General features: G+C 34.0%; 1 protein-coding gene and 1 long non-coding RNA gene across 2 annotated transcripts in view; both read left to right on the top strand.

Annotated features, from left to right (window-relative positions):
* qsm (Zona pelucida superfamily protein qsm) overlaps positions 1–10,594 on the top strand; it is a 52,858-nt gene extending 42,264 nt beyond the window's left edge. Inside the window, exons 4-10 of the mRNA XM_073081259.1 lie at positions 3,081–3,187; positions 4,366–4,508; positions 6,196–6,276; positions 6,794–6,943; positions 7,190–7,337; positions 8,606–8,747; positions 9,060–10,594. Of these exons, the coding sequence (XP_072937360.1) occupies positions 3,081–3,187; positions 4,366–4,508; positions 6,196–6,276; positions 6,794–6,943; positions 7,190–7,337; positions 8,606–8,747; positions 9,060–9,256 (968 nt within the window). The 3' untranslated portion in view covers positions 9,257–10,594. The remainder of the gene's footprint in view (positions 1–3,080; positions 3,188–4,365; positions 4,509–6,195; positions 6,277–6,793; positions 6,944–7,189; positions 7,338–8,605; positions 8,748–9,059) is intronic.
* The window catches only part of LOC140748461 (uncharacterized), a 53,507-nt gene extending 41,413 nt beyond the window's left edge, over positions 1–12,094 (top strand). The window contains exon 2 of the long non-coding RNA XR_012102953.1: positions 11,776–12,094. This is a non-coding gene — a long non-coding RNA (uncharacterized LOC140748461). The remainder of the gene's footprint in view (positions 1–11,775) is intronic.
* The last annotated feature ends 226 nt before the right edge of the window (positions 12,095–12,320 follow it).

Genomic DNA, 12,320 nt, shown 5'->3' with positions numbered 1-12,320 from the left:
GCAAGATTAAAAAACTTTTAAAGCGTGATTCAGAACGCACGCAGCGACGTCTGTTATCACGTAACAGAAAGATTTATGAGAATAAGGTATAAGCACCATTAACTGTACCTTTTCCCATATTAATTTGCCGTCAAAATGACAAATACAAAAGTGAACCCATTCGTCGACGTAGATTTTCGCACGAAAACAATTTGATTGTTGCGAAGAAAAGGCTTTTGTACGTGTGAATATAACTTTCGCTTGTAATGAGAATTAGTTCATATTTACTGCTGAGTTCAAGTAAAAAGTGCCCCGTACAGCACTGCAGTTTTTTAGAAAATATCCTACATTTTTTGGGATAAACAGTCGCTTATACGAGTACATAGTTAAATTTGACTTTTTTAACAAATGGACAAACTTTTTAAAAAGAGGCAATTGAAAAATAGCAGACAATTTGTACCGATTTCTTGTTTTGGTATAGTCCGCGCCAAACCGCTAGTCCGCTCTGAAGTTGTTGCGAGCAGATGTAGTCATACAATTTGCTATTGCGATGCGATTCATTACTATATTCAAGCGGGCTAGCAGTTTTACGCGGACTATACCTCCCTGTTTTTCCTTTTTTTGTATTTGTTGCTATAGCGGTTATACTCACTTTGTAAAATTTAAATGAGTATCTATTGCGGTTCAAAAGAGCTTTGTGACACAGAGAGGCTTAGTATTAAAGTCTCTTTTAATACGCTTTTTTTAATATTACCACGCTTTTATTTGCTTGGGTTGTATGTATGTATGTATCTATGTAACGGAATCTTTGAACTCGATTTTTACCCACTTTGAACAGTCCGATTAATTTAAAATTTTAAAAAATTATCAAGGACCGATGACAATACACGTTTTTTATAATTATATGCCATTCTCCTCATCAGGATCGTCAGGAATCAGGATTAACGATTTTCCTTGTGCAATTTTAGCATTTAGTATTTTAGTTTGTAGTGTTTAAACTATGTATAATTATTTGCCCTTTAGGTACAAAACCGTAAGAGAATGTAAATAATGTCATGTAAGTGTATCCACTTCAAAGCAAAGCACTGCAGCTTAACACTGCTCGTATTAGACAGACATAAGTAGCGGAGGTACCTCCGGAGACGAACCACCTCCAAATCTAATTCTTAAAATCATAATTTATTACCTCCCCGAGCATCGAACCCGGATTACAGATTCCCACGTGACCGGGTTTTGCGGGACGAATTAAATCACTAGAATGATGGATCTGTCTGTTTGTGTACCACCATTGAACTGTCAATCTTAAGGGTTTCGACCAGATAGCGTGAACGCACGAGGCGTTCCATGAAGGAAGCATACTTCATCTATATACAAATAAATTGAATAAAGTAGAAGTGTTTGTTTTAATGTCAAAAGACACTTAAAGAATACGCTTTCTACACTCACAGCCCCACACTAGCATTCCCTGTATTGTGATGCTGTGGACACACACAAAGACAAGATACAAATACCCAGACCCAGAAACAGAAACCTAAATCCATCATTTAAATATCTGTCTGGCCGGGGATCGTACCCGGAACCCTCTACGCTTCAGACCGGTATGGTGACCGCTCCTCCACGCGGGTTGTCAAAGAAGGGTAGGAAAATAAATACGGTACTTATAATAAAAAAGGAGTATAAATTTTCTTTCTGTCTGTCTGTCTGTTTGTTCCGACTAATCTCCCAAAAAGCTGGTCCGATTTTGATGGGACTTTCATTTAAAGTTAGCTGATATTATAAAGAATAACTCATGCTACTATTACTTTTAGAAATAATAATTACAGTTCAAAAACTAAAAACCACGCTAAAATCGCACAAAGAAAATCGTTAATCCTGATTCCTGACGATCCTTATGAGGTGAATGGGATAAAATTATGAATACTGCGGAGCATAGCTCGTAATCATCTTAATCATATATATAAAATTCTCGTGTCACAATATTAGTTCCGAAACGGCTTTACCGATTTTCACCAAATTTTATATGCATATTCAGTGGGTCTGCGAACCGGCTACTATGTATTTTTCATACCCCTAAGTGATAAGGGTTGTTCACTCTTAACATGTTGTTATTTATATGGCGACACAACGTTTGCCGGGTCAGCTAGAATACATATTATAAAAAAAATTATGATATGAAATGCATATGTTTAAGATTTATAGACTGTGAAACCGTTGAACTAAACACCGTGAAACTTGATACATCTTAGGAAACTAGTACATGTGCGACTGTCACCTAAGGCAGCCTATCGTTAGCGACCGTCACTGATTGTCGTCAACAATCTATGCCGTCTGTTACTGACTAAAAACAGCCGCAGTCGACGACAGTTGCTGACGATAGATGACGAAAGTCATACCAACTGTCGTCGACATATGGGTACTATCGCTCGCTTATATTCTACCACTTTTCAATCCTTACTTTTTCAGTAATAGGTAATTGTTAAACAGTGAGGTTTTTATAGTACCTACTGCGTTTATTTTTAGGGTTCCGTACCCAAAGGCTAAAAACGGAACCCTATTACTAAGACTTCGCTGTCTGTCCGTCTGTCACAGGGCTATATCTCCGGAACCGTAATAGATAGACAAATGATTTTTTTACAGATGATGCATAACGGTGGCCGCTATAACAACAAGTACTAACACTAAAATAAAGTTGAATATTAAAGGGAGTCTCCATACAACAGACCGGTATTTTTCGATCTAACTGTTAAACTGTACTAGAGAAACGGTTGAACAACAATCTACAATCCGTTTACTACTATAACTGGTATTATAATAAATACAAATAAGAACCATAAAACATACTTTAATATAGTTGTTTACGTATCAATCATCATGACCCCAACGCCATCTATTTTTGTGTGACATAACTAAGTATTAAAAACAATAAAATGAATAAAAATAAGTAAAAAAATAGTGAACATTTGGTGGTACGGAAGCCTCCATGTGCGAGTTCGACTCGTACTTGGCGAATTATTTATTCTCTTTCTCGATGAATCAAATGGGAAATTTTAAGTCCAGAATGTTATTAATATATTTTATTTAAGTGTTTTCTTTATTTTCAGTGTACAGTCCGTGTCAGCCAGTCATGGAGGGCAAGACGGCGGTGTTTATGCTCGACCTTCAAGATCACCACAAGTGTGGTGTCACTAGAGTCCTCAACAGTTTAACTGTAAGTCGTTTTTAGTCGCTTTTACCCTACGTGTCCCACTCTCTCAACAATTAAACAAGTCCGAAGTATAATCTGGTTCTATTTTAATTGTTAAGTAGTAACACACACACGCACACACACATACACACTGTGTAATATTTTAAATATTTGTATTTCTATGTACAATGTTGGAAGAGCGGGGCTCACCTAACACAAGCAAGTAATATTGCTTATCAGGTGGGCTCTAATAACTTTATATATAAGGAAAAACATTGTGGAGAAATAAATAACATTTTTGATTTTTTTTAAAGAACAAGTAATCATTATTATCCGAATATAAATTTGAGAGGTTTTTTTTATAAATGATATGAGACACGAGCATGCAGACCCCCTGATAAGTGACTGCAGCCGCTCATGGGCATCTGTAAACATCCCCAGATAAGATGTTAACGGTGAACAACCCTTAGCACTTAGGGGTATGAAAAATAGATAGAAACCAATTCTCAGAACTACTGAATACGCATGTAAAATTTGGTGAAAATCGGTAAAGCCGAAAGTTTCGGAAGAGTACGGTAACTAACATTGTGACACGAGAATTTTATATATAAGATGTTTTGGGTCTGGGTGTTTGTGTATTCGTTTTGTGTGTGTACTCAGCACCCACGATAGAGAATCCTTTGCAATTGTAAAGCAAAAATAAGTGTGACGGTAATTTCTCTGGAATCGAACCATTGTGGAACCAACTTTCAATTTTTCTTTCTTCTTAATGTCAATTGATCGTATTCAATTCAGTAAATTTCAATTGATCGCATGTGTGTAAATAAATTCATCGTCATCATCATCATCAACCCATTACTGTCCCACTGTTGGGCACGGGTCTCCTCTCAGAATGAGAAGGATTAGGCCATAGTCCACCGCGCTGGCCAAGTGCGTATTGGTAGACTTCACATACCTTTGAGATGATTATTTTTTATATAAATCTCTTAGGTATGCAGGTTTCCTCACGATGTTTTCCTTCACTGTTTTTAGCAAGTGATAATTAATTTCTAATACGCACATAATTTCTAAAAATCAGAGGTGCGTGCCAGGGATTTGAACCTCGGACCGCTCGATCGAGACGCTCAGTTTCTTAACCACTGGGCTATCGCTGCCTTAAGTAAATTACATTTTGATAAATCCTAATTCTTCCCATGTTCCAGGGTAAAAGGACGTTCTACCACAAGGTGGTGATAGAGAGTGCACTTGGTGGTCGCGAGACGGTCACCGCTCGTTGTGTGGTCACTGGAAAAGTGAGGCTTTCACGGTCCGTGGAGCCCTTCCCGCTGGATTTTAAGGAACCCGAGTAAGTTGAACTTTTATTACGTAAAGGGTGAAACTCCTATTACTTAGCCTCCGCTGTCAGTCCGTAATAGGTAAAACCGTTATAGTTAGACTCTTACCATCTAAATATACAGGGTGAATTTTTAAAACGGGCCTTCAGGGCCAAATCCGAAACTATAAGGATTAGCGAAAAATGCTGAAAGGAGTTACGAGGCCGATTTTGATAAAAACTAAAACTGCATCATTAGTTTTTTAAAATATTTTTTTCCTTAGCCGGGAATCGAATGAGTTCATTTTGAAAAAAATTACACCTCTATATTATTCCACTATCTGATAGTGTCGCTTATAAGGATCAAATTCTGGGAAGTAATGTTATGTGACAAATTAAAGGAAAAGGAAAATTTTGAAGAAAATACGTATTTTTCCATACATTGGCATACCTAATCCTTAAGGATTATACATAACAAATGATTTATGTATAATTCTTTAGAACATACATAAGTCATACCATTGAAGAATTTGTTGGTTAATCAATTAATTATTCAATGTTATGACTATGACATACGGCTTAGTATGATAAGTAATAGTTTGGCAAATAAGTTACCGAAGTTTTTAGGATTTATTTTTTAATGAAAATAGATAACTGATTAAATAGTAAATTCTTGTTATTTGTTGTTTACAACTTCGTTTCAACGTTAAAAATGATTTTTTATATCTCTTATTTTAGTAATCACTCGGATTTGACTCTAAAAAGTAATTCTCGCAAATTGTCAACTTTACATCTGTATTAAACGAAACTCAGCCCATAGCTAAGGCGGACATAAAAATATAAATTATTGAGAAAGAAAACGTCTATTTCGAATGATTAGAAACATTGAGCCAAAAAAAATGTTATTACACTAAATATTTATATTGATGAATGGCGGGAACTTAACTGCCAAATTAATATGAAAAAATATGTATTTCTTTAAAATTGAGGATTTTCCTTTAGTTTGTCATTTATCATTACTTTCCAGATTTTGATCCTTATAAGCAACACTATCAGATAGTGGAATAATATAGAGGGTGCATTTTTTTTCAAAATGAACTCGTTCGATTCCCGGCTAGGGAAAAAGTAATTTTAAAAAAGTAATGATGCAGTTTTAGTTTTTATTAAAATCGGCCTCGTAACTCCTTTCAGTATTTTTCGCTAATCCTTATAGTTTCGGATTTGGCCCTGAAGGCCCGTTTTAAAAATTCACCCTGTATATAACTCAAAGTTGACTGACTGACATAGTGATCTATCAACGCACAGCCCAAACCACTGGACGGATCGGGCTGAAATTTGGCATGCAGGTAGATGTTATGACGTAGGCATCCAATAAGAACGAATTTTGATCAATTCTACCCCCAAGGGGATAAAATAGAGGATGAAAGTTTGTATAAATCTTCTTAGTTAATAATATTACTTCGTAACGCGAGCGAAGCCGCGGGCAAAAGCTCGTACAGTTATGTGAGCGGTATAACAGTGGCTACTATAACAACGAATACTTAAATAACTTTTCACTTCATCAAATTTTCATACATTACAGTGGAGGCCTCCATTCAGTCCGCCACTGGATATAAGCATCGATTGAAATAGTTTTTCAACAAAAATATGAAATTTAAAAACTGTTTTATATCCATTTATTTCATTTTTAAGTTATGTAATTTATTTTGTAATTTTCTAGTGTCCTGAACATCACACGATACGAAGAGGGTCGCGCACCTGAACCGGTCTTAGGCGCAGTGGTTAAGCAGAATGGAAAACAGTACGTATAGTGAGGCAATTTACTTAGGTACAACAGTATTGACTACAGGTCAAATCAAAAATATATTATTGCGGTCTACATATAGGTGGTAGAATCCTTTGTGGTTCGACTCCAGATGCACCGCCATACCTATTTCTGTATAACAGCAGTGTTAAGCGCTGGTGTGTTTCGGTTTCAAGTGTGGTATGGGAGACATACTTTTCCGAGGTGTTCCAGCTTAGTCCTCAGGGGTAGCGGTGCATCTATAGCTAACCTCAGGAATAGGAATCTAATCTTATCTGGGAGAGCAAAGTATGGCAACTCAACTATAACCGCTCTCAGGTAAGAATATCAAATCCTATCTGAAGTCGATAACAGATGTCCATGGGTGTCAGTAGCCACTTACCATCAGGTGGACTGCATGCTCGTCTGCTACTCCTATATTTAAAAATCAATCTCCCTAATCGAAGCTACTGGCTACCTTTCAAACCAACTTAAAACCGTTTTCTTTATAAGTCGGTGATTTTTTTGATTTCAGAGTATCTGGTGAGATCTCAGTCAGCCCAGGCACGCCTTTATCCATGGAGATCTTTTTGGACAACACATCTGCACCAGTTTATGGACTCCTAGTCAGCTATATGTACGTCACGGACACCGGGAAGCAACAGGAACCCATAGTTTTCAACGGGTAAGTACAATTTACAAACTTTTAACTTTCTTTTTTTCTTTTGATCCGTATAAGCGACGATGAAATAATACAGGATGTATTTTTTTTTTCCAAATGAACTTTCCGTTCGATTCCCGGCTAGGGAAAAAGATATTTTAGAAAACTAATGACGCAGTAATATTATAAAGAGGAAAACTTTGTGTGTACAAATGTGTACATAGGTACACACTTGTTTTTTTTATTTCTAAAATTTATTATTGTTCCCAGGTGTTCCGTAGACCCGTACCTTTTCGACAACTTCCTGACGTCTGATGGTGACAACTTAATGGCTAAATTCAGAGCCTTCAAGTTCCCTGATACTACCTTCGTGCAGTTCAAGGGAACTGTGTATGTCTGCTTGGATAAATGCCAAGGGGTAAGTTCTGTTTTTTGTAGTAGCAGACAAGTATGCAGTAATTATATGTAAATAATTGTAGTTCAAAAAACTAAAAAACACGCTTTTATGATAAAATCAACTAAAAAGTAGAAAATAATTTTCAATCTAAGAATCAATTAAGGAACAGTAAATAGTATAATTGTGGAAAAAGTGTGGGGTCTATACTATTTACTGTTCCTTAATTGATTCTTAGATTGAAAATTATTTTCTACTTTTTAGTTGATTTTATCATAAAAGCGTGTTTTTTAGTTTTTTGAACTACAATTATTTATTAATTTTTAGTTTTTCTCGTTATAGCGACCACCATTATTCATCGTTTGTAAAAAAAATCAAGTGTCTATCTATTACGATTTAAGAGATAAAGCCCAACGACAGACGAACAGACCGCAGAGGGTTTCGTTTTAACCTTTGAGTACGGAATCCTAAAAATCATTCTACAAGAACGCATTATAGATATGTTTCAGAACATTTGAGTTATAGGGAAATAACATTATTATTTTCTAAACTAAAAATCACGATATAAAAGTTACGCCTATTGAAACTAAATAGCAATAATTATTTGCAATCTAAAGTTGCGATGAACTTTGCTGAAGGTGTTTGAAAAATCTCGCCTCGAAAATCGTTAATCCAGAGGATGTTGATAAGGACAATGGTACAAAACTATTAATGTTTAAAATATTGAATTGTCATCGGTCCTTAATAAGTATGCCAAATTTCGAGTTAATCCGACGTTTTGAAGGGGGTTAAAATCATGTTCAAAGATTCCGTTACATACTAACATACCAACATACATACGTCTGAAGCTAATAAAAGCGTGTTAAAAATAGTGCATGGCAAACTCATTTTCTTGCCGGATCTTCTCAGTTCAGGTCGCGTGCCAATCCGGTAGTACTTTAAGAAAAAATATTGTAACTGACAATTTCGAAATGCCGCTGTAGGCCTATACAAAATAAATATAGTTCATTTCAGTCCACCTACTATGTGGTCACTGTCGTATGGAACTCTGTAATCAACCCCAGATAAGATTAGATTCCTACCTGAGGTCGGCCACAGGTGCGCTGCTACCCCTGAGGACTAAGTTGGAATGCCTCGGAAAAGTGTGTCTCCCTTACACCCTTCAAACCAGAACACAGCGCTTAACACTGCTGTTATAACAGAAGTAGGTGTGGCGGTGGTGCCGCCGGAGTCGAACCACAGAGTTTTACCACCTTTATATTTCGACTAACTTTATATATTTTGCTTTACAGGTTCTATGCAGCAACGGAGTAACAGCTTACGGTCGGAAGCGTCGATCGGTGGCCACCGGTGCGGCTTCGAACAAGATATACGAAGTGTCTCTTACGACCTTTATCAAAGTTGATTGGGAGAAGGGACATAAGATGACCCCCGGTGAGTGATCATCTTGAAGGTCTTGTTAAATCAATGATCATTTGCTCAATAAAAAATGAAATTTGATATTATTAGGTGCTATTTTTATTATATTATTTTAGTAATTTGATATAATCAATAGTTCACAAACGGTATTTAGTTTTCCCCGTTTTTATTTTAAGCAGATTACTTTTTATTTTTCATACATAAAAAAATATTTTAATGAATTGTTTAATATATTTTGTTTTTAGACAAAAAGCCAAATTGTGTGTGTACAATTACAATTACAATATTTTTTTAATATTATAAAATAATAAATATTGTTATTTACAGAAGACGAACTAGCCCTAATAAAAAACCTGAAAGTGGAGAACCAGCTTCTCGGAGAGAGAGATGGTACCCCGGCGACGGTCGCCGAGCGAACCCAGGACAACAAACTAGTGTTACATAACCAGGAAACCAGCCACGCCAACATGGTGGCATACAGCTTCCTAATAATCCTAGCTTGTGTAGGAATTTTGCTTAAATAGATGCCTTATATTAATAAAAACGTGTTTAAAAAAAATGATAAAACTTTCAAATGTACGAATAAAAATAAAAAAGTAAAATGTGGTCTATGGTTGGGTTGTCTATGGTTTGAAAAGGAGCTGTCGAATTCAAAATGGCTTTTTTGGTCATTTTTGGTAATATAAGATAATTTACACGGAACATATCTTGTACTTTTTAAAGAAAATATATTTTTTTTTGATAAAAATATTACAATTATTTGTGAAAATCACATTAATATACGTTTTTCGGCACTTATTATAAAATACGATATTATACAGTTTATTAAGACGAAACCTCATCATCAGTATTTTATGACAAAGCTTCGTTTGGATTTTTTTATTCCCTTTGGAGATTATTTTATTTGTTGTGACCGCCATTTTTATGTAACTTTTGTTTCAAATTTGCTAAAATGTTGATTTTTGATAGCTTCTTTTCAATATTTGGTGACAAGTATTTAGAATTAACTGCATGACAATAATAAAACAACATTTTTTTCGGTGCTTCGTGACATTTTTGCTAAAAAATTGAAACGTTTAATCATTTAAAATTAAGCATGAGCATAGATTTAAATTAAAATACGCCAAAATCTTATAACACGTATAATGACAATAATAGAATTAAAAATATATATTTCGTGTTTTAAAATTTACTTATCTGTTAAACTGACACAAAAAGGCAATAAATATTTATAATTTTAATCTGTGGTTATGCTTATGTCAAAGATTAGGTATGTTCCCGCTAAAATAGTCTAAAACTTTTTTTTTATATCTAATCGAAAGATAATCGAAACAGCCATGTATATTTTAACTATATTTTTATAACTTTAATTGTCACAATATTTTTTATAATAATAATAACTGATTACCACACTCTTAGTTTTAAGTAAATGGTATCTATTTTAACTCAGTAATTCCAAATCATAATTTGTAACAGATTTTTAGAAATAAGAATCGTATAGTTCCAACATATTTTGTATTTGAAAAAAAATGTTTTTTCAATTTTGGAAAACTTAGGGTTTATCTGGCTAGGTAATAAAATAAGGTATTTCTAGACCTCTGAAACCTTAGGCACTAAACTTAGGCAGTCTTTCATATGAAGCGAAAAATAAGGGTTACTTTAAACTCTTAGATTTATTTTAATACCAATAAAATAAATCATTTAGATATAAGGAAGGTGATTTTGAATAACATATAATAAGTGCCTACGTAATTATATAATTTAGTGCTAAGCATTTAAGTCCACTAGTCTTAAAATAAACAATGTTACAATAAGAACAGACATATTTTATACGTATAGATGTCAAAAATAATATAAAACATTATGACAGATTTGATATTCACTTTTATTTCTATAATGTACATTTACGTCATAGATTAGTAAAGATTACTCACGCCTAACAAGAAAATGTACCCAGTTTTGAGAATTGAAATAGTTGCGTATAAAAGTTTTGCCACGTCTCCGTGCTAAAATTTCCCTAAAATATTTGAAATAATTATTTATTTATTACGTAAATTACGTAATTATTACGTAAATTAGTCATTTATTCGTAAATTTTCTCTAAAAATGATTTTATTTGTCAAGGATTCAAAAAAAGAACTTACTAAAAGAAGCCATTTGTGGCTTCATTCAATTTCAAGGCGGCGAAGTATCTTTACTAATCTATGATTTACGTCTACTGTTTCCAAAAATCATAATATTATTTCGGAAATAAATGAGATTTAATGCAAATAATAGCATTTATCCTGTCTATTTTGAACAAAGCGCGATTATATATGAAAGTGTCATTGCGTCCGCTGATGACGCCGCGCCTCAATATTGCATAGAAAAGTTTAAGCGGTACCCATAGATTAGTAAAGATTACTCACTCCTAACAAAAAAATGTAACCAGTTTTGAGAATTGAAATAGTTCCGTAAAAAAGTTTTGCCACGTCTCCGTGCTAAAATGTCCCTAAAATATTTGAAATAATTATTTATTTATTATGTAAATTACGCAGTACTAGTTATTTATTCGTAAATTTTCTCTAAAAATGTTTTTATTTGTCAAGAATTCAAAAAAGAACTTACTAATAAGCCGTTTGTGGCTTCATTCAATTTCAAGGCGGCGAAGTATCTTTACTAATCTAGTGCGGTACCGTGATGGCCGACGAAATGGCCGACTGCAGTACATTATACTTTAATATTATTGAAAATATAATTATTTTTCGCTTTTACGTTAAAATTTACCCATAGACACATGTGACATCTAGACGTATAAAATAAATTTGAATAATGAATAATTCTGCAGAAAATAATGTGAATAATTTCTATTATTTCCCATAAAAGTTTCACTTTTCAAATTAAATTCTTATTTTGAAGAAATGTTTCAACTCTGTATAAAGTACTCGGAATAAATAATTGTATTCTTACCCGACCGCGGAGGGTAATGTTATTCGTGTGTATGTATGTATGTCTCATTCTTTGTCACGCTGCAGCACAAACGGCTGGCGGATTGACATATGAGGTGTCGTTGGATTCGTCTAAATTGTGGGAGTGACATATTCATAGTCGGCTGTTTGATTTCATAACTTCTTAACTATTCCTTAACATTATATTGTTTGCTTAGTGTTTTTAAAACTTCTCTACTGCCAATATTATACTCATTTCTATCCAGTGATATTTTAACTATTATAACACTATTGGCCATAATACTATGTTTTATCTTAAGTTCTACGTATTCTATAGTTTGTAACGGTGCTTTTTAATCTGTAAAAACTACTTTATATTATAAGAATAATGTTAATAAAATGAAAAATCGCAATAAATCTAATTCTTTCTACTAATTACTTGTTTTATTAATAACTAGCTGACCCGGCAAACTTTGTACCGCTTGAAAATCTATGTATCAAATATATTTAATATAAAATATAGCCTATGTTACTCATGGATAATGTGGCTTTCGAATGGTGAAAGAATTTTTAAAATCGGTCTAGTAGTTTTTGAGCCTATTCATTACAATCAAACAAACAAACAAAGGTTTCCTCTTTATAATATTAGTATAGAAAAACC

Source organism: Epargyreus clarus, unplaced genomic scaffold, assembly GCF_041222505.1.
Source record: "Epargyreus clarus isolate Ecla_fem2 unplaced genomic scaffold, WU_Ecla_fem_2.2 ptg000016l, whole genome shotgun sequence".
Taxonomy (NCBI): domain Eukaryota; kingdom Metazoa; phylum Arthropoda; class Insecta; order Lepidoptera; family Hesperiidae; genus Epargyreus; species Epargyreus clarus.
Note: the sequence above shows the minus strand (reverse complement) of the source record. Positions and strands in the feature narration are given on the sequence as shown.